The 20,702-nt window shown below is 49.6% G+C and overlaps 1 protein-coding gene across 1 annotated transcript; it reads right to left on the reverse strand.

Moving 5' to 3' along the window:
- Positions 1-899: 899 nt before the first annotated feature.
- On the reverse strand, positions 900-19,318 carry EPB42 (erythrocyte membrane protein band 4.2). The gene is made up of 13 exons (XM_065871284.1): positions 19,163-19,318; positions 17,669-17,854; positions 16,475-16,705; positions 13,538-13,656; positions 12,508-12,612; positions 11,473-11,650; positions 10,720-10,858; positions 10,335-10,438; positions 9,316-9,558; positions 7,972-8,271; positions 4,868-5,022; positions 3,598-3,731; positions 900-1,755 (listed from the first exon to the last, which is right to left on the reverse strand). Exons 1-13 carry the CDS (start codon positions 19,170-19,172, stop codon positions 1,593-1,595), a joined length of 2,067 nt encoding a protein of 688 aa, XP_065727356.1. The 5' UTR covers positions 19,173-19,318; the 3' UTR covers positions 900-1,592.
- Positions 19,319-20,702: the final 1,384 nt, after the last annotated feature.

Raw genomic sequence — 20,702 nt, forward strand, 5'->3', positions numbered from 1 at the left:
CCCAAATGTAAGTACAAAATTTTTATAAATCAAAAAATTTTAAATGTATGAGAGTTTATATAATATTAAGGGCCTCTTCAGTTAATCCTTTTGCAAAACCATCGCCAGTTAATTATATTTTTGCATCAGTCTGGAAAATCACATCTTGGAAAGCATGGTAAACCTGGAAGGTCATATCTTAGAGAGCAAGGTACACAGTGATGTATATTCTGGTGACCTGACTTAGGCCTTATGTATGTACTACAGGTCTCCACACTTCTATTGCTGGTCCTTTGTCTTGTATAGATGTACTTCATCACATCTGCCCTTCTGATGTTCCCATGGTCTCTTTAGGTATAATAAGCAACAGCAGCTATCCTTTTTTTTGAATTCCCACCACCCTTCTTTGTTATCTTCAGTAGTTTGTTGTATTTTTTAGATTCCACATATAAGTGATATCATACAGTATTTATAGTTCTCTGTCTGACTTATTTCACTTAGCATAGTACCCTCCAAGTCCAGCAGCCATTCTTTGTTATCTTCTGTAGTTTGTTGTATTTTTTAGATTCCACATATAAGTGATATCATACAGTATTTATAGTTCTCTGTCTGACTTATTTCACTTAGCATAGTACCCTCCAAGTCCAGCAGCCATTCTTTTGAGAGACTAGTGTGTACTTGGGGTCGAAATTCCTTGAGTCAAGAGTTTTATTTTATTTTATTTTTTAAGAGTTTTAATTTACTTTTATAAAGTGCCATTCTGTACTTTTAAAAAGTGTTATAAGGAAAAGGAACTAAAATGAAACAGAGTATCAAAGCAACAAAATGTAAGCAAACAAAAAAACTTGTAACTTTTTACAAAAGGAGTCCAGTTCTTTTATCTTTCTTTAAAGGTCCTATTTTCTTTTTCTTTTTTTTAATAGGTCCTGTTTTCTTTATTCTTAATAATTGTGTATTTCTCTACTGGACCAAATTTATGTTTTTAACATCAGACTTAATTGTGGGATATTTAATATTTAATAATATTTAACTCTAATAAGGACTTATCTGTAGCTGAGTCTAGAAGATCATTCTGTGCTCAGGTCTCATGCTGTGTGTTTTATAACTTTCTTCAGTCATCTTTGGCTCTTTAAGGATATGGTCAGGGATGGCACTGGTCAGTGTAATCTTAGGATTACCTAAAAATCATATTTTTAGCTAATATTGTCCCATTTCATTAGAAATACAAGAATGATTTAAATGTTAGGTTCTTTTCCTTTATAAATTAATGTATGAGTGAACAGTAAATGGTTATGAAGAACCCTGGACTCAAAAAATCTGAATTTACTTATCTGAGTACCTTTACAAAGGCTTCTTTTTATTCCTCAAGCCCAGTAGTTTCCATTCTAAGACAACTAGTCTTCATGGGTGCCTTGAGCTGGGGTGACAGAAATGAATGAATGTCTTTTCTATTGATTTCTGGGAATCTAGTTTTGTTCTTGGTCACTCTTTGTTCAGGTCAACCTGAACAGAGATCTACTTGTCTGATAAGCAGAGTTTCTCTTCCCAGCACATTCAGTTTTAGATTGCAGATTCAAGGGGTGGTTGGGGAGAGTGATGCTGGAGCTGGAAGTTTAAGCTGGAGTTTCAGGGGCTACCACAGTGACACTTCTGAAGTTGGTTAGGTTCTGGAACATGTTGCAGTCCATTTCCACAGTGAGCCTCTGGAGCCCCACCTGCATTGGTGTGAACTTGAGTTGGGTGCGCAAGGTGTTTCTGGACTGCACCGAACTTAATCTGAAATAAAGGAAAAGGCAGGTGCTAGTTCTGTCCCAGGGTCATTGCTTTGCTGGTCCCAGTGACTCTGATCCTTACCTGCTTACAGAAGTGGACTCTGAAGAAATAAACATCCAAGTACCTTGCTGTTAAAACAGAGGAGGTTTGAAGGGGATGGAATGCAGGAGCCTCCTATGGTGAGCCGTTGTATGTTTGAGAAGAGAAACATCCTATTCTAAGGGCTTCCAAGTTACACCTGTTGTTTCGTTTATCACCTGCGACTTCAGTCTGGTCTCCTTCTTAGTAATAGTATGTTTGGGAAGGCAGTTTTGGAACCCTCGTTGCTAACTGCAGTGGGTCCAGTGGGCATATTGAGATGTCAGTATGTCAACAGGTGGTGTTTTGCAGCCCTATTAGCAACCTTCTAGTCTGCCTGTGGACCTTCTTACGTTGACTGAGGGAATGGTGCAGATATTTTTGAGGAGTTTTGCCCCACAGTTGAGCTGGGAGAACACAGACGTCTGGTTAAATGTTGGTAGTCCCTCCTCTCAACTTATGGGCAAGACTGACCCACTGAGTTTCTTGAGGTTGAGGCAGTGTCTCAACAACCAGACAACCTGTGAGGGACCTAATGGGTGGTAGGAGTAGGCATCGTGAACTCTAAACTGTATGTATGTATTCAGCAGAAGATGCCGTGGACTTCATGAGAGAAGGAGCAATAATGAACGAAGATACAACATCTAAAACCAACAAGGCACTAATCTAGACTATACAGGGTTTGTGTACACACACACACACACACACACACACACACACACACACACACATCAACAAGGAAAAAAGGCAGGAACACCAAAAGAAAAGTGGGCAAAGTTAAAAACAAACTATACAGAGGAGGAAATGGAAAAGGCTAATAAACATATGAAGAGTTAACAAATTAAAACAATAATGAGATATTACCTTATCCTGTTAAACTGGAAAAAAAGACAAAACTGGGTATTGCCAAGAGTGGAGGAATGGTAGGAAGATAGAAACTGTCAAGTACTGCTGGAGGGAGTTGTAGACTCTTGCAGCCATTATGCAAGCCAATCTGATAGCACGTGGTCAAACCAGGTCATATCCTATGTCTCAGCTACTCCATTCCTGCGCGTATTTCCCCCCACCTCCCACAGATTTTCAAGCGAGTATGTAAGGGGACGTATATCTGTAGTGTCCGAGAGTTGGAGGCGCTGTGGAGTGGCGTGGTAGGAAGTCGGGGGTGTACACGATGGAGTAATATGCAGCAGAAGCAATGGACTTGACATGTGGATGAATCGTAAAAACATAGTTCTGAGTGAAAAGAAAAAGAATTAGACGTAACACCATTTACATCAGTTAAGAATACAGTACTCATGAAGCAACAGTACTCATACATACTAAAAAAGGGATATGAAGGGTGGTAGTGGGAATGGGGGTAGGGAATAGGAGTAAAAGAGAATGTAGAAATAAAATTCTGTATTGTGTTGTCACTAGTAGAATGCAGCTCTCTGGCTTCACTGAGAGGCAGCCTACCCTCCCTGTGGCGTTCCCTCCCACCCAGCCCTAACCCCCTCACCTGCATTCACCAGCAATACCCAGGCTCTCCCTGTGTGACCAGAGCCGTGGCCAGCGTCAGGTGCCCGAGAGGCACAGAGCCTCCTCCGTCACTCCTGCACCCACATTGGTGGCCCCAGGATGAGAGAGGCCCTAATCCTTTAGTTCAACTCTGGCAGGTATTTGCTCTGTCTCCATAGACAAAGCAAAAAGACAGTCATCGATCTTGGGTTCCTGCCTTTATGACCAGTTGAGATGTTTTTGTGGGTTGAGAAGCTTGCGGTCTCTTACCTGTAGCTCTTCTCTCTGTGAATGAGTCCCCTTCCGAAGATGGAGATCACACAGCCCTTCATGGGAGCATCTAAGGAGTTATGGATGCTGACTGAGGCCGTAAGGGGCTGATGTTGCTCTGCTGTCTCCGGCATCTGTGGGAGATGCCAAGAGCACAGAGCTGCAGTCGCTCCTTCCCCTCCTGGCCACCCTCCCTGAAGCCTCCTCAGTTACTCTCCTAGCTCTGCCATCCTCACCCAAACTCCACAGCTGACTTCTCTACCCCTCTACCTGCTCTTCCTGCATTTACTCTCACCCTTGACCCATCACTGACAACCTCTGATGGTGCCTTTCCCTCACTTAGAAACTTTGGAGGGTTTCCCATTGTCCTCAGAATCCAGCTTCGGTTGGCATTCAGAGCCCTTCCTGATCTGCTCCCAATCTACCTGCAGGCTCATCTGTTCCTCCCCTGACTGCAAGACACGCCAGCCTCTTCGGGCACCTTCGGAGCCTCAGTGCACCCCTCAGGCTCCCCTCCTTTGGGCCTCTTTACTCAGCCTTCTGTCTGCAACGGCCTTCCCCCACCTCTGCACTGAAAGCTTACCCATTTTTCAAGGCCCAACACAAATGCCACATCCTGCATGAAGTCTTCCCCAAACCCACCAGCTGGAATTAATCCCCTTTACTTCACTTGTCCCAGAGCAACTTTGTACCTCTCCTAAAGCTCTGACATAAAAGACCACACGTTGTGTCTCCCTTACCCAACTGTAATAACCTCTTCCAGAGCAGAGACCAGGTCACATTCGTTTTGGTCTGGGTAGACATGTGGAAAGAGTACTGGACCAAGAGCCCTAAGCCTCTAAAATGTCCTATTTTTATGATCGTGGGCATGATGCTCTCTGGGACTGTTTCCTCCTCTGAACAGTGGGAACAATTCCACCTCCCAGGGCTTTTGTATTAAAAGAAGTAAAAGAGGTGAAAATACATTGGCACATGTACAAAGTGCTAAATAAACATAGGCTGTTATTATCTCTGTAAGTATAGAGGCAGCAACTGGGAAGACCCCAATTTTAGAAAACTTTACTTAATCTGAACTAAAGTTGGAAGATTTAAACTTTAATAGCATGTATAAGAAACCATCTCTTTCAAGAGAAGGAGCTCTCAACCCAGCATTTCCTGGTAGTTCTTCAGCACTGTCACCTGCTCTGAAGCTGGAGAGACTCAGTGCCTTCTGAAACGGGGACCTGAGTAGCGGCAAACGCCAGTGATATGGGGAAGGACTGGTGCCTACCTCAATGGCAAGGTGTGGTCTGCAAATGGCGATGTCTTGCTGAGCAAAGCAGGTAGGGCTGGAGTGTGTTGCCATAGCGGTGAGTCTGAGGAAACTATTCTCTGGCGGGTTTTGTTTAAAATTGGAGAAGGACAGGAAGGTGGAGATTTTCTCAGCTGAAACATATGACAGGTGGAGTCAGCACCCAGGGGTGAGTGCATGCGCCCTGGAAATAAGCAGTAGTTTCACACACAACGCAAAGGAGTCGGGACCTCACTGAAGCCAGAAAGATGCCTCATTCCTCACAGCAATTTCAAAATTGAACTCAGTCAAGAACCCACCCATGACCACCATCACCGCCGCCACTAACACTCTTGATGGACCACCTCCACAGGGCTGGGGAAAGGGCACCTGTGAACTAGAACAAGTGAAGCTCTTGGAGCCTGTTTCCTTGTCTAATAACAATGCCTACCTGGAGGGACGGCTTGTGGTTCACGAGACAGTCATTAAGTGCTGGTCTCAGACCTGCCACCCAGCCGTGGCTGAATATATGTATGCTTAGTCCCCTCCCCTTCTCTGCTTCTGCTCTTTCCCTTTTGCAGAGAAAATGAAGCCATCCTTCGTCCTTGAGGAAGCCTCTCGAGCTCATGTTCTCATTCGCAACCTACAGATATAGACATCTACCCCTGCTGTTAACCCCCCCGGAGGGTGAGGCATCCCCCCTGCCCAAGTCCAGTCCTTTGCTTTTTAAATCAGTGCCCCACCCTGACCCCGCCACTGCTTAGCTGTGTAACTTCGGGCAAATTATTTAATTCTCTGTGTCTTGGTCTCCTCATCTGTAAAGTGGGATAATAATGGTTCCTGCCTCATAAGGTCGTTATGAAGATAAATGAGATGATGCATATAGAACATTTAACACCATGTTTGCCAAAAATAAGTGCTTGATAAATGTGAGCTATAATTATTCTAGTTGCCTCTCATTTCCCCAAGGATTGCACCATCAATTATAACCCATCTCTCCTGAGGTTTCCGTCCTTTTCTCTCTGCTGATTCTTCCTCAGCATGTAAGTGGATTCTGCTGTCTCTCATCTTAAAAGAAAACAAAGAACACCCTCCTCCCCAGTGTCCCTGGCTGACTACCACCAGGTCTCCCTTCTTTTTCCATCCATTCTTCCAGGAAGGACTGCACACCTTGTCTCACTTCCTCAACTCTCAATCTGTTTAACCCCAGGAACCTGGTCTTTGCCATTGCTTCTCTGTCAGACCACTCTGTCAGTGGACGCTTTTCAGCCTTGACCTCTCGTGGCCTCTCTGCTGACCTTGCTTCGTGCCCCCATCCTCTCTTTCCCTTCTCAGTCTCTCACTCTGCTCTTTCCCTGACTGCCCCCTGCACCCCAACATGCTGGTGCTGCCTGGGTTTCCTCCTCACCCTCTCACAGTCCTCTCCTACTCCCCCCACCCCCAAACAGGCCTTTATCTTGAATACCAGGTTTAGGTTTCCAGCTGCCTACTGGCCGTCACAGCTTGGATGTCTTATGGGCTTTCAAATCCAACATGCCACAAACAGAACTCAACATCTTTCTCCCCAAACCTGCTCTTCCCCATTTGCCCTATTCTGGAGGCTCACCCAAGCTGGAAGCACCCTCTCCCCACATACACGAGTTCAATCTAGCCTACCTCTTCAATATGACTTCATTTGAAAAGTGCAGCTAGTTTAGTTTGTCCTTTATTTCTTGGCTTGATTATTACAAAACCTTCCAACCTCCAATCCAGTGGTTGTCGACATTGGATGTACATTAGAATCATATGGGAAGCTTTATAAAACAATCCCAGTGCCAGGCCACACCCCAAATCAATTATAACAGACTCTGATTGTGAGGCCCAAGCATCAGTATTTTTTAAATTCCCCAGGTGATTCAACGTGCAGCCAAGGTTGAGAACCACGACTCTAATACGACCCCTTCCATTCCATTCTGCCCATGAATTTCTGATCACATTGACTCCCCTGGTTAAAACCTCCCACCAGCTCCCCACTGCCCGGAGAACAAAACCCAAACTCCTCAGCAGGACCTACAAGCCGCTTCATGATCTGGCCTTGTCCAGCTCTCACACCACTGCCCCACTCCATCCCTCCCTCCCTTGGAAAGGGAACAGGGTGGAGGGACTGGAGGCAGGGGCACCCGTCAGGAGGCTGCTGCAATCATGTAGACAAGCACTATTCCACTGATTCTCTTGCCTGCACATTGGAATCACCCAAGGACTTAAAACTTTTTTTGATGTTTGGGCCAAACCATAGAGTTTCTGACTTAATTGGTCTGGGGTGCAGGCTGAGCATCAAACTTCCCCCAGGTGGTTCTGATATGCAGCAAAGTTGGAGAACTGCTCTAGTCCAGGGAATTTCAACCCTAGAATAACCCAGGGAGCTCTGAAAAAATACCAGTGCCTGGATCCCATCCCAACTCAATTAAATAAGAATCTGAAGGAGGAGGAAGAACCTGAGCATATGTCCCTTCTTCCTGGAATGGCCTTGACCCACTTTTTTTTTTTTTTTTTTGCGGTACACGGGCCTCTCACCGCTGTGGCCTCTCCCGTTGCAGAGCACAGGCTCCGGACGCGCAGGCCCAGCGGCCATGGCTCACGGGCCCAGCCGCTCTGTGGCATGTGGGATCCTCCCAGACCGGGGCACGAACCTGCATCCCCTACATCGGCAGGCAGACTCTCAACCACTGCGCCACCAGGGAAGCCCGCCCTTGACCCACTTTACTGTCTGACACTGTCCTATTCAACCTTCAAGACCGAGGGCAGCCCGATTTACCTGGGGGCAGCCTGCTCCAGCCTGGGTAAGACGCTAACCCGCCATTGTACTCTGTTTACCTTATCAAACACTTCTTACACTGTCTGTTTGCTTATATAACTGCAATCAGAATTGTGGGGTTTTTTCCCTGTGTGAAGCTCAATAAATATGTATTGAATGAGAAAGAGAGAAAAAGAGAGAGAGAGAGAGGGCACACCAGGGGCTAGATGCTATCTCTTCAGATCTGCAGGGGGTGCTGTATGGCCGTTGCCTGCCCAGGGCAGGAGCTGGGTGTGTGGAGTGTCTGGGGAGGGGGGCCGTAGAGAGTTACCTGAGTTGGCCCTGAGTGTAAGGACAAGCTTCTTCGTCCAGAGCTTGGCAGCAAGGACACCATTGTAGTATACTGCCTGCAGCCCAACAGCCAGCTGCACTTCTTTATCATGGTCACTAGGGTTTAACAAGTTCACAGAGAACCGGGCGTCCCCTCCCAGGGCTAGGGAACTGGGTGCTTCCAAGAAGAAATGTAAAGGATCATCAGTCTCGAGACTGGGAGGATGGATGCCATCGTCTTTCCCATGTTTCATTCTGTTTTCCTGGACCCTCTCCAGCACCTCTTTTTCTTGAAGAGATCCTGAAGAATGGAATAAACAAAGCAGACCTCTTACCCAGCAGGTGTAGACCCTTCTAATGCAGCCCAGGATTAAGGTTCATTTTCTCGCTGCTGTTCAAATGCCAAAGCCACATGAGCTTTGCAAACCTCTAGGTCCATATTTAGCTAAAAAAAGATCTGTGTTAGACCCACCACAGATACAGTGTATCTCTTCAAAGCCACTCACGGGATCAAGTTCTTCAAGTGCTATGAATTTGCCCCTTGAACGGTGAGAGAGCTAGTTTTTGTACAAGTTGCAGGGACTTGAATCTTCCTAAGTGAAGAAGTTTGGACTTATTCCAAGGGCAATGGAGGCCATGGAATATTCTGGAACAGGAATATTCTGTAACATAATTATATTTGTGTCTTGGGAAGCTCATTCTGGAAACTGTAAGTTGAAAATAGAGTAATGATGGGGAGACTGGAGGCGGGGGTCTAGTTAGGAGGCTGCTGCAATACTTTAGACGAGAGATGATGAGGCCCTGGATGACCTACAGGCAATGGGGAAGGAGATGAGGAGATGGGTGTGAGAGTACAGTGGGGTGGTGATGGGGGAGACTCAAGGACAGTGCAGGGCTTCTTGTTTGGACAAATGGGTGGACACTGCAGTGGTGGGCTCCAAATCAGCTTGGAGGGGTGTTGAAGGAGAGCAGAAGAGAGAGAACATCTCTTGGCAGCTGGGCTTGGTATTAACTGTGCTGTTGTATAGCAGTGGTTCTTAACTGGGGGCAATTGTGCCCCCAGGGGACATCTGGAAATGTTGGGAGACATTTCTGGTTGTCACAACTGGGGGCAGTGGTTGAAGGGGAGCCGGCATCTAGTGGATAGAGGCCAGGAATGCTGCTGAATGTCCTATGGTGCACAGCCCTCCACAACGAAGTTAGCCAGTCCAGAATGTGAATAATGTCAAACAGGGCTGAGAAATCCTGTTTTATATGATGGGGAAAGGACCTCTCTTTGGCCTGCGTGTGTCTGGCCCATTCTTTTCCTCCTGTTGCTGTTTCAGGGCCCTCCTCTGCCCAGTACCTTCAGGATACTTGTAGTTCTGCGTGATGTCCTCACAGCGGTCACAGTCCACACCCTTGGTGCTGATGTTGTTGCCAACATACTTAGTATTGGAGTCGGTCAGCTCCAGTGTCCCATCCTCATGGCACTTCCAGACCACACATGAGGCATTTATCGAGGCAAAAATGTCTGATACTGCAGGGGTCAGCCCCAGCGTCCCCTCCTTGACTGCTTTGACTGGGACCAGATCACAGGCCTCCAGGACTGAGGGAGAGAAAGGGAGAAAGGTCGGTAAGCGAGAGGAACCACGCCCAGACCTCAGCTTGGGTCAGAGCTCACAACAGCAGTCCCCATCCTATGCCCTTTTGTCCCTCCCCTGGGATCAAGGTCAGAGGTGGGCACTAGGCAAGGTTTCTGAGAGGGCACTGCTGAGGTGAAACTCACTATTTAGCGACAACACTTTTTGGTCATGGCCTATGGCAGAAGCCCTCTCAGAAACTGGACAGGTAATAACCTCAGAGGTACAGAGTACACGGGAGTTCCTAAGCCAGCTTGACTACAGACATGATAGGGATAGGCTGCCTTTGCTGAGCACTTCCTATGTGCCAGGCTCTGAGACAGTTCTGTTCCTGGGACAGGAAGAGCCATCCTTTTATAACTCCTGAAGATTCCTTTTCTGAGCTTGAGCCTATCCTGATATCCTCTTCATCCACAACCAGAACCCCAGAAGTCCCACTCTACAAGCTGTCTTAAGACCCTCTGCCCTTCCATGAGACTCAGCTCCCTCACCTGTTGCTCTGAGAGGGGCTAGTCTCCCTGAGACCTTGGGGCCAAGATGGCTAACACATTTGTTCCCTTGAGCCTGCGGGCATCAGGTCAGCATTCTGCTGGTCACTATCATTCCTGGCGCTTCTCCTGTTTTAGGGGATGCAGACCCCCTTTGGACCACCTGCTGCCCCTCTTTCCTCTCCGAAGGACTCCTTGTCCTCATGCAGCTCTGTGCAGCCCAGGGAAGTCCTGGGCCCATGCCCAGGCTTTACCTCCACCTCCATTAGGGGCACTTGGGTACAGAATCTGCCATCCGTCATAACCCTGGGGCAGAGCAGGCCGAGCCATCCAGCACTCCGTGGAAGTCTGGAAGATCCTGAAGGTAGCAAAGGAAGCAACTCAAATGGGGAAAAAAAGAGTCCCGAAGCGGTCCTAGAAATGACAGAGCTGTTACTAGGGGGATAGGAGGATGCTGCATAAAAGTGGTTGCAACACTCCTGGGAAGGGGCATGCACTCCACAACTCACCCTGACCATGCTGCTTTCAAGAGTCTTGAAGGCCTACTCTCAGCAGGGCCCCTTGGGGTTCCCATGGGTGACACCCTGCGGGCTTGGAGCCCTTCCAGGTCTGGGACCTCATCCCCTTCGGGCTTCTCACCAGATTCTGCCTCTGTGGCCTTCTCCATTCTGAAGCCCCTCCTCACTGTAGTACTCATCTACGAGCAGGCCCCCGCCAGTGCCCTGGGCTGAGGTGAACGTGGTAATGACGCGGGCAGGGATTCCCAGGCCTCGCAGCACTGCATGGAAGGGGGCAGGGGGTCAGGGCACCAGAGAGGCCTGGAATGTGGGGGGCAGGGTACATGGCTAGCGTTTTCAGGGTCTCCTCTGGACACCGGGCACTTTCACTATCTTAAATGCCAGGTGACACTGTGGAAAGAGAAGGGGCACAGGCACCAGAAAGTTAGAATTGACACCAGCCAGACCCAGGCCATATGAGGGCCCAGAAACGAGGAACAAACCAGTTACACATCAGGCAGAGTACACAGCGGGGGTAGGCTTACGGGATACACAGCAGGGCTTGCTTTCCTGGGGCAGGGTCAGGGGAAGCTTTGGGGAAAAGTGAGTTTGGGAGCAGAGCTCGCCAGATGGGCCCAAGTTTGCCAAAGGGGCAAAAGGAGCAGCAGCTGGTTGGGAGGAGCTGCTCGGGATAAATAGCTGGTTTCTTGGCCAGACGGAAGCAGAAGCAGTTATAACTGCACCGGAAGCGGTTATAACTGCACCGGAAGCAGTTATGGGTGTGATGGAGGCGGGGAAGTACTGCGGGTGGAGGAGGGGTAACCCAAGAAGCAGGGCAGACACTGCGACGTCGCCAAGGGGACGTTTGGGTGCGGCAGGCAAACCTGCTCTGTACCTGTGCAAGCAACGGCGGCCAACACCCAGGCCTGACCATCATACACGGGCCTCCCCTGGCCCTTGACCCACTGCCGCAGGATGGGCGCGCTGCCCCGGCGCTTGTTCAGCAAGGCCTTTTCCTCGGTGGTCTGGATCTGCGGGGTGGGCAAGACACTCTTCTCCTTGAGGGCGTGCAGCTGTTTGGGGAAATGTGGATGGGCAAGGGGGGCTCATCACAGTTCTCCAAGAGGGGGGTGAACAGACCACGTGCATGGCAATCACCTGGAACTTGTTAAACCTGCGTGTCCCTGGGCAGTGAAAGCGCTGACTCCTAACCACTGGACCGCCAGGGAATTCCTGGGACTCCTCCTTTTTAACAAGTCCTCCAGAAGCAGAGCTTCATGGGCCGTAGTGAAAAACAAAACTCAGGACACAAGAGCGGCAGGAGGGCTGCCCCTTGGCCTGCCTGGCTCCCATTCCTTGTAAGTGTTTTCACCTGGGGCCTCGAGGCCCACACATCCCAAGCTTCCTCCCCCTCGCAGGCTGGCCCTGTCCCTCACCAGCTCTTCAGAGGCGTGGACGGAGCCACATGAGGAAATGTGGGACGCGTTATTCCTGTGAGAGAACTTTTAAGGACAACAGGAAAGCATCAAGCTACCTTCATGGGAATAATTTAGAAATGAGAACAAATGCCTTTGACCACCTTAGCAGCAAACACTGGGTAAGATGGACGTGACCCCCTTCCTCCCAGGGACCTAAGCCCCCAGGTTGGGCTGGGGGTGGGGAGGAAGGGAGGGGCCAAGGAAATCCGGGCCAGTTTTAGTCCTTGCTGGCTTGTGTCCTGAGGGATGACACCTCCCTGTGCTTTTCTGTCCCCTGTGGATGCTACTGTCCTTCCCTCCTCACTCAGAACCTTCTTCAAGGACTGTCCCCCACACCGTGGGAGGAGGGGACCACTTGTGACTTGAAGATTGCCAGGGCCGTAGAGGTGGGGCAGCTCTGTCAGAGGGCTGCCATTTCGTCACCTCCCCCTCCCGACCCTGTCCTCACTCACCAATGCACCCAAGACACGGGCCACATGCACGGGGTTGCCCCACTTCTCCACCCGCTTGTCCACGCTCAGTAAGTCCAGGCTGAGGTCGATGACATCCTCCTCGAACTATAAGGACCACACAGGGCCGTGATGGTGGGTGTGCAGGTCAGGCATTCTTCCCACAAGTCAACCCCGTCCCCTCGTCCTTCTCCAGACTCAGGCTCCACTCCTTCCTGCCTTGCCCCCTTGGGAGTTCTGGCTTTTCCCTCTGCCCCCAGGGCTGCCTGGTCCCTGTGCCCGGCACTCCAGCCATTTGCCTCTTCTGTCGTCTGACTCCTGATAGCGTGAGCTCTTGAGCGCCAGGGCTGTGTCGAGTCCTCTCATTTCTATCGTTTTCCATGTCATTTGCTCCCACTGCCCCTGACAGGGCAGTCCTGTGTGGGGGCAGATAAGACAGCAGCTCCTGCTCTTGAGGAGCCCGGGGTTAGGAGTGAGGGGGACATGTGGCTGCTTAGGCTACAGATCTCAGCAACGTGGCCAGGGCTGTAGGAGAGATGCCCACCCAGAGAGCATAGTGGAGAGAGTCACTCTGCCTCTGGGGGCTGGGGAAGGCTTTCAGAGGGCCTTAAAAGATGGGTAGGAGTTTTCCAGGGGATAAGGGAGGGAAGGTATTCCTGGCAGAGGGAACATTCAGCCTGCACATTCAAGGGATGGCCAGGGGCTGGAGCATGGAGTGGCTCTTGGGGAAAGGAAAGCAGTGGCCCGACTGTGAAGAGCCTTGCGTGTCAAGCCTGGGGATTTGTTTTTTATCCTGTAGATGGTGGGGATTTAACAGAGGTTTGATTTGCGTCGTCTTTAGGAAGATAGCTCTGGAAGCTGTGGAGGATGGTCTAGTGTGGCTCTGAGGGAGGAGAGGTACCACGGGGCTGAAACTGCATGAAGAAATGGCCTCATGACCAGGGGATTTTGGACCTGCCCACTCTGTTTGACCTGAGTACTGAAGGTTATGGGACACTCACTTTCCCCCAGGCTTCCCCAGAGGCCCCTGTACCTGGCCAAAGTCCCAGGGCTCAGCCTGGATGCAGTCAGCTGTGCCCAGGAAGATGAGGCCGTTCTGGTTCAGCAAGTACTCCCTGCGTTGAGCTTCATTCGCCAGGAACACAGCATCCTCTGGAGAGAAGGAGGCAGGAATGAGGCTCTGGGGGATACTGGGCTTGCCCTCCACCTCCAGGCCTCTGCCTTCCATGCTGAGGTGGGATTCAGCTACAGGCCTTCTCTTCAGCTCCAGGCCTGATGAGGACTGAGGAGGAACCCCCTCTTTTCAGCCCACACTGGGATCCAGGCTCCTCTCTGGTGAGAGTGGGGAAGGGGGTCAGAGTCCCTGGGTCAGCCATGGTGGCCTTCATGGTCAGCCAGCCAACAGGAACAAGCCAACCTTAAAAGGCCTGCTGGTTCCCGAAGATACTTGCAGCCAGAGTGCTACTGAACCAAGAGAATTTGGCAACAGCCCAGGGAGCGTCCCAGGGGGCCTGTTATGTCTCTCTCACAAGTTCAACCAAAAAAAAAGTGATTCCGAAAAACCAGTCAAACGTGTTGACAGGCATGAGCAGAAGGGAATTTGAGCAGGTATGTGTAGAGCGGTAGCCAGAGCATTAGTTTCCACCCAGGGTGTCCAAGTGGGTCTGGGACTCCTATGGTCTCTCCCCGCAGCCTCTCCTGCTGTCTTCATCCAAGGGTTGGGCTGGGGATCATGAGGAGGGTGGGGGCTTTAAGGAGGCCATCACCCACTCTAGGAAGCTGGGAGCAGCAGAGGGACCTGCTCTGCTTGCCAAGTGTCTCCCTCTGCCTGGTGCTAGGGGTGAAGTGGGGGGTGGTAGACTAGTTCCGGGGGACTAGAAAGAGAAGAGGATTTCCAAACCATCCCCCAGGCATCCAACTGGGATGAGGGTACTCAAAGTAAAAGAAGGATGGCATATTAGAAATCAGGAATCCCTGAAAATACTGGGACAGAAGATCACAGAGCCATGGGCCCAAGGAGCCCTGGGCCCCTGCCCCTCCATCCTTAGTACTGTCTGTGAAGTCAGCTGGACATCACTTCTTTGGAAATCACTTTAAACTGAGGTGTTTGGCCCCAGGCCCTGCAGGCTCTGGGAAGTACATTTTCAGAGCATAGGTAGCAGCCCCTCCTCTTCTCTGCTTGGGTGTAGCCCCTCCCCCCTTTATAAAGTCCCTGCTTATGAATAGGATTCTTTCATTACAGGGTGCAAAATTTCCTTTTGAATCCAGGAGAGCCCCATCTCCAAGTATGCTAAGATGAGACTGAGTCCCAGATAACCTCTGAAAATCTTTTACCTCCCAGGTGAGCAGTGCCAACAACTCACTCCTGGCCAGACAGACCCTGCCCCCCTCCACGCCTCCCTCATCCCCATAGAGAGGCCTTCCCTACACAGGTCCCTACAAGCCAGGCATGGAGGCAAGAATCCTGGCACTGAGTCAAGACTGTGAGCTCCCTCTGAACCAAGCACTGTCCCAGAACTGTCTTTGCTGTGTCTTTGCTCTGGCCATCAGGGTCTAGCTCTGGATGTGGGCTCAAAGTCAGCGAGGCAGGTACACTAAACCCTCAGTTTTGGAGGGAATGGCTTGAGGGTCTTTCAGTGTACGGAGAGCCATGGGGCCTCCCCCAGCTGAAGGGGCCCTGAATCCACACTCACCCACATGGGGCAATGGCACCTCAATGGACACTAGTTCTCATCCATTGTTCAACCTGCCAAACTCCTTGGAGCAGAAGCAAAGGGCCTGAACTGAGGAGAGACAGGGCCACCTGACAGAGGGGATACTGCAGAACCCCAGCCTGGGCAAAAGAAGTGGAGATAGGGAGCTCACTGGGATTCAGGTGCCATATAGAAAGGGCATCAGGTACTGGGGTGCAGGAACCTGGTAAGATTTCTTCTACTTCCCCTTGTTCCCAGCCCTGCCTCGTAATGAGGCTGTGAAAGGAAAAGGCTTGTCTGGCGTAGCACGGACAGGCAAGCAGGAGGAAACTTTTCCTGTCCCCCAAACAACCGTTCAGGGAACACAAAGGTTTAAGGTGGGGGGTGGCAGATTCTAAAGGGAAGACAGATTCAGTCTTCAGAATGGGCAGGAAGAGGAAATGTTCTCTTAGCTCCCGTTTGGAGCATGTCAGCCATGTCTGATGACTTTTCTAGATGAAATAGTCCTGACAGCTAGAGCTGAGCTTTGCCAGAGGTGGCCACTGGAGGCCACCTGACCCCAGGAAGTCCACCCAGAGGCTGCTGAGCTGGGGAGGCTGGCTGTTTGATTTGTTGCTCCAGGCAGATATTGGGATAGGTCAGTGTGGAGAGAACCCAGCAGTCTGTAGTAAGGACAGAACTAACAAGTGGAGAAAAGCAGAGAGCTCAGAAAGGAAGATTTACTGTGAAGTTGAAGCTGCAGCTTTGGGCCCCCCACCAGTACAGACCCCTATAAGCCCAGGGAGGAGCCTTAGCAATTCAAAATTCTGTGTTCTTTTTCTGAAAGAGGGTCCCCCAAATTATATAAACTTCAGGTCCCACAAAACCTGGATCCACCCTGGAGACAGACTATGGGAGCCCAGGGAGGGAACAGAGAAGCCCGTCCCTCAGGTCGCCTCTTTTCCTGAAGCACTTTCCAGCTCTTGGCCCCTGTCCTGTTATAAAAGAGGGTAGTTCTCCTAGGGTCATCTCAGTGAGTCTCAGCTCCTGTGACCAAATAGCCTGAGCCAGCACCAGACAAACCTCTGCTCTCAGTGGGAAGCCCTGGACTGCTTCTTCCAAGATGACAAGAGAGGACCCTGGGTCTGAGAGGCCATTCATCCAGAAGGCAGGCACCACAGGAGCTGAGTGCTAGTGCCGCCCTAGAGGGAGCTGGGTCCTGAGGCCTGGAGCAATCGTACCCCAGCTCCGGGGCCTTGAGTCCTTTGTAGCCCAGGCTGGCCAAGGTCCAAACTCACCTCGACCCCAGGGGTTAAAGAGCAGTGTGAACTGGCCCAGGCATTGCTTCCTGCCTGAAACCTGCAGCAGGAGTGAGTAGTGGCCAATGACAGCGTCTGCGGGTGTGGTCACAGAGATAGTCCAGGACTGGTCATCTCTCTCCTCCACCATTGCACTCCACCACTTCCGGTCCCCAAGACTGGAAATTGAGAACGTGGCTTGGGTCTGGTTGGCCTTGGAAGGCTGCTCTCCTGCAGTCACACAGAGATGAATTGGTCATTTGGATCTCTTTGCCACAACTCAGAGTAACAAAGTGAAGTATCCCAAAGATGGAGCAAGTGAAAATTAGATTAGGAGGAGAATGAAAGCAGCCCATCCAGGAATGGAAGGCAGTAAAGGGTGATGGGAGAGCACAGGTCCTCAGCGCTCATGGACCTAAATCTAGAAAAGGTTCATAGTGTATAACATGGGTGTAGTAATGATACCTCTTTCATAGGGCCAACGTGAGGTTGTTTTTTTTTTTAATACATTTATTTATTTTATTTATGTATTTTTGGCTGCATTGGGTCTTTGTTGCGGTGTGCGGGCTTCTCATTGCAGTGGCTTCTCTTGTTGCAGAGCGTGGGCTCTAAGCACGCAGGCTTCAGTAGTTGTGGCACATGGGCTCAGTAGTTGTGGCTCACAGGCTCAGTAGTTGTGGCCTGCAGACTGTAGAGTGCAGGCTCAGTAGTTGTGGCACACGGGCTTAGTTGCTCTGCAGCATGTGGGATCTTCCTGGACCAGGGCTCGAACCCGTGTCCCCTTCATTGGCAGGAGGATTCTTAACCACTGCACCACGAGGGAAGCCCCCAATGTGAGGTTTTAATGAGATATTGCATGTAAAGCCCTTGGCTCAATATCTGACATGTAGTACAGATTCAGCAAGTAGTAGCAATTAAATGTTATATTTAGCCTAGGTTAAATCCCATTCAGACTTTTCTACAAAACTGATATTATATATGCAACAAAGGAACCCCTTAGTGATAATGTGGCTGAGAAACTTCTGAATCATAATAAATGCTACTTATTATGCATATTATCTCATCCTCACAGGCCCTGCCAGTGGGCAGGACTTCTGGAGGCCCAGGTGCAGTGTGAGCCATGTGCCCCTTGGTGGGCAAGAGAAAGAAACCCCCAGTCCTGCTGCCAAAGAGGTCGAGGCCTGCCCCACTCACCAGTTTGTGCAATGAGGACTACCTTCTTCAGGGTATGCAAAAATGTGCGGATTGGAGCCCAGAAGTTCAGGCTGATGGTGAAGGGCTGCCCCCTTCTCACAATGAGGCGCTGGGAGCTGATGTCATTGGTGTGGTGCTCTACATTGTTTCTTGCTGCCTGGAAGTCGCAGCTCTTGATCCCCAGGCCTATTGTGAAAAGAAAGAATCATGGAGACTAGGCAAATATGACAATGTCAGTAAATGCAGAGACGCTGGAGTCAGAGACCAGGGTTTAAATCTTTGGCTCAACTCACTTACTAGCTGTGTGATCTCAGGCAAGTAACTTAACTACTCTGAGCTTCAGTTTCCTCTTCCTTAGAACAATCATCCCTCCTTGCAGGGTTGTGGAAAGCAAATGAGGTAATGTATATAATATGCTTGGCACCATGTCAGACACATAGTAAGTCCCATTAAGTAGGACTGTTACTATTATTAATAAGAGCGAAGCTTGTTCTCATTGTCAACCCCCCTTTCTGGTCCCAATCCAGAAGCAATGAATAAAATCCAGAATTTTGCTCACCCCTACTCATTTTTTTCCTAAGAACACAATCAGACAACTTTTAGAGCTGGTTTTGAAATCACTGAGTCCAATTGTTTTGTTTTATAGGTGAGAAGAGTGAGGCCCAGAGAGTAGAAGCAACTCACTCGAGATTGCACGTGGCTCTTTCACCTAAAGGCTCATTAAACCCTTGGTACCATGCAGCCCAGAAAAACGCTACAAGGAGGGGGCCTGTGAGTATCATGACATCCTCTCAGGCAGTTCTCATTTTACATCGAGAACTTGTAAATGTAAATGTGCTAACAGAGGCCCCTGAGATTTCTGCATTCTCTGCTACTGCCTGTTTCCCACACACAGGCTTGGTGTCTGCCTCGGCCCCTTTTAGTTGGATTCCCTGGCTCCTACCTTCCTTCTCTCCCATTTAGCTTTGATGTACCACAACCCAGTGAGAAGAGCCATGTTAGAATGATCCTGGGATAAAGAATATAAATCCGTTTAATCACCATCATCATCTTACCACCATCATCATGACGATGACCAATTTACCAACAACAACCTACCCTATTGCCACTCCATAGCCACGCTCCCAGTACCATCGCTACCACAGCACCCACCACCACTTCCCACCATAACCGACCTCCGTCATCTCCACTGCTGCCAGCACCGACTACTACCCTTCCCACCAGAGCCACACAACCATTACCTCCAGTACCACCAGTACCCACTGCCAGCCCCCACACCTCAGCCCCTCCACCAGCAGCAGCACCCATTTACTATCCCCCAACCATAGCCCTACCGCCATCACCTCCACCACCATTAACACCCACTATCACCTCGCCATCACGGTCACATCATCGTCACCTCCACCACCATCCTGCTTCTTTTAATGAAAACATGTAAGGATGGAGGAGCTACTGAGAGCCCAGTAAGCCCTGTGGAGAGCAGGCTTGGCTCACCTTGTCCCATGGCTGCAGGCTGCTCTTATCCACTTGGCTATAGGAAATGCCTGTCTTGAACTGTTGCTCTGAGCTTCCTCTCTGAATCTGTCTTCCAGACAGAAAATGATGAAGGCACTTTTGTTGGCTTAAGAATCTGTAAATACTGGAGTTTCCTTCTGCTTCCCCACATGTTTGTCTCTCCTGCTCCTTCCCCTCTGGTATCTCTTGGACCAGCTGCTAGGAGTTCCCCTTTCTCGTTTTATCTCTTGTGCCAGGAGGCCCAGACAGGGGTATGTCTGACAGGCTGGAATGGGGGGTGGAGGGGGGCAAGATCTGACAGTTGGAGAAGTCCAGGTAAGCTTCTAAGCCTCTTGCTTCAGTGGCCTCAAGAGACCCTCAGAGATGTTACCTGGATGACACTGAAAGACTCTGGAAGGAGGCCCATATCCAACTCCAAATTCAGGGCCTAAACATATCATGAGCTGCAAGCTGTTAGATGTTCATGGGCCATTTTGATAGTATAAAGAGAGAACATGTGTGTCTGCGATTCATCTGTGTGAAAGAGATTAGCGGGTGGAATTTGTTGGTGAAAAATAAATGTCCTAAAAGCAGAAGCAAGAGCTCTGCCTCTTGCAAGCCTGATGGGTTTGAGACACTCTACCAGAAAGTTTGGAACTCTGTTGGGACTTAGGGCTTATGTCTTTCCTATTTCTACTTGTTTAGTCAACAAGGACACGACACAGAGGAGGATCTCCTATTTGGCCCTCTTTGGCCTCCTGGGTTTTATCTGGGCTTCTGAGACTGTGTCACCAGAAGCTCTCTCAGGTGCAGCTGGACTGGCCTGCATATATATGGCATATCTATAGAAGGATATAAAAGAAACTACAAAGACCATTGGTTGCCTGTGGGGAGGGGAGCTAGGGAATGGGGTAAGAATGTGATTTTTCTGCTGTTTACTGTTTTGTTTTGTTTTTAAACATCTTTATTGGAGTATAATTGCTTTACAATGGTGTGTTGGTTTCTGCTGTATAACAAAGTGAATCAGCTATACATATACATATATCCCCGTATCCCCTCCCTCTTGCGTCTCCCTCCCACCCTCCCTATCCCACCCCTCTAGGTGGTCACAAAGCACCGAGCTGATCTCCCTGTGCTATGCAGCTGCTTCCCACTAGCTATCAGTTTTACATTTGGTAGTGTATATATGTCCATACCACTCTCTCATTTCGTCCCAGCTTACCCTTCCCCCTCCCTGTGTCCTCAAGTCCATTCTCTACATCTGCATCTTTATTCCAGTCCTGCCCCTCGGTTCTTCAGAACCTTGGTTCTGAAGTAACCTTGGTTACTTCCGTGTCCTGGCTATTGTAAAATAGAGCTGCAATGAACACTGTGGTATATGTCTCTTTCTGAATTACGGTTTTCTCAGGGTATATGCCCAGTAGTGGGATTGCTGGGTCATATGGTAGTTCTATTTTTAGTTTTTTAAGGAACCTCCATACTATTCTCCATAGTGGCTCTATCAATTTACATTCCCACCAACAGTGCAAGAGGGTTCCCT

Source organism: Phocoena phocoena, chromosome 2 (assembly GCF_963924675.1).
Source record: "Phocoena phocoena chromosome 2, mPhoPho1.1, whole genome shotgun sequence".
Taxonomy (NCBI): domain Eukaryota; kingdom Metazoa; phylum Chordata; class Mammalia; order Artiodactyla; family Phocoenidae; genus Phocoena; species Phocoena phocoena.

What these genes read in the sequence shown, in the direction of transcription:
- EPB42 (XM_065871284.1), bottom strand. An exon ending in GAACTACAAGTATCCTGAAG is followed by an intron (nt 8,272 to 9,315) that starts GTACTGGGCAGA and finishes TCCATTCTTCAG; the next exon opens with GATCTCTTCAAGAAAAAGAG. An exon ending in CACAGAGAGAAGAGCTACAG is followed by an intron (nt 1,756 to 3,597) that starts GTAAGAGACCGC and finishes CCTTTATTTCAG; the next exon opens with ATTAAGTTCGGTGCAGTCCA.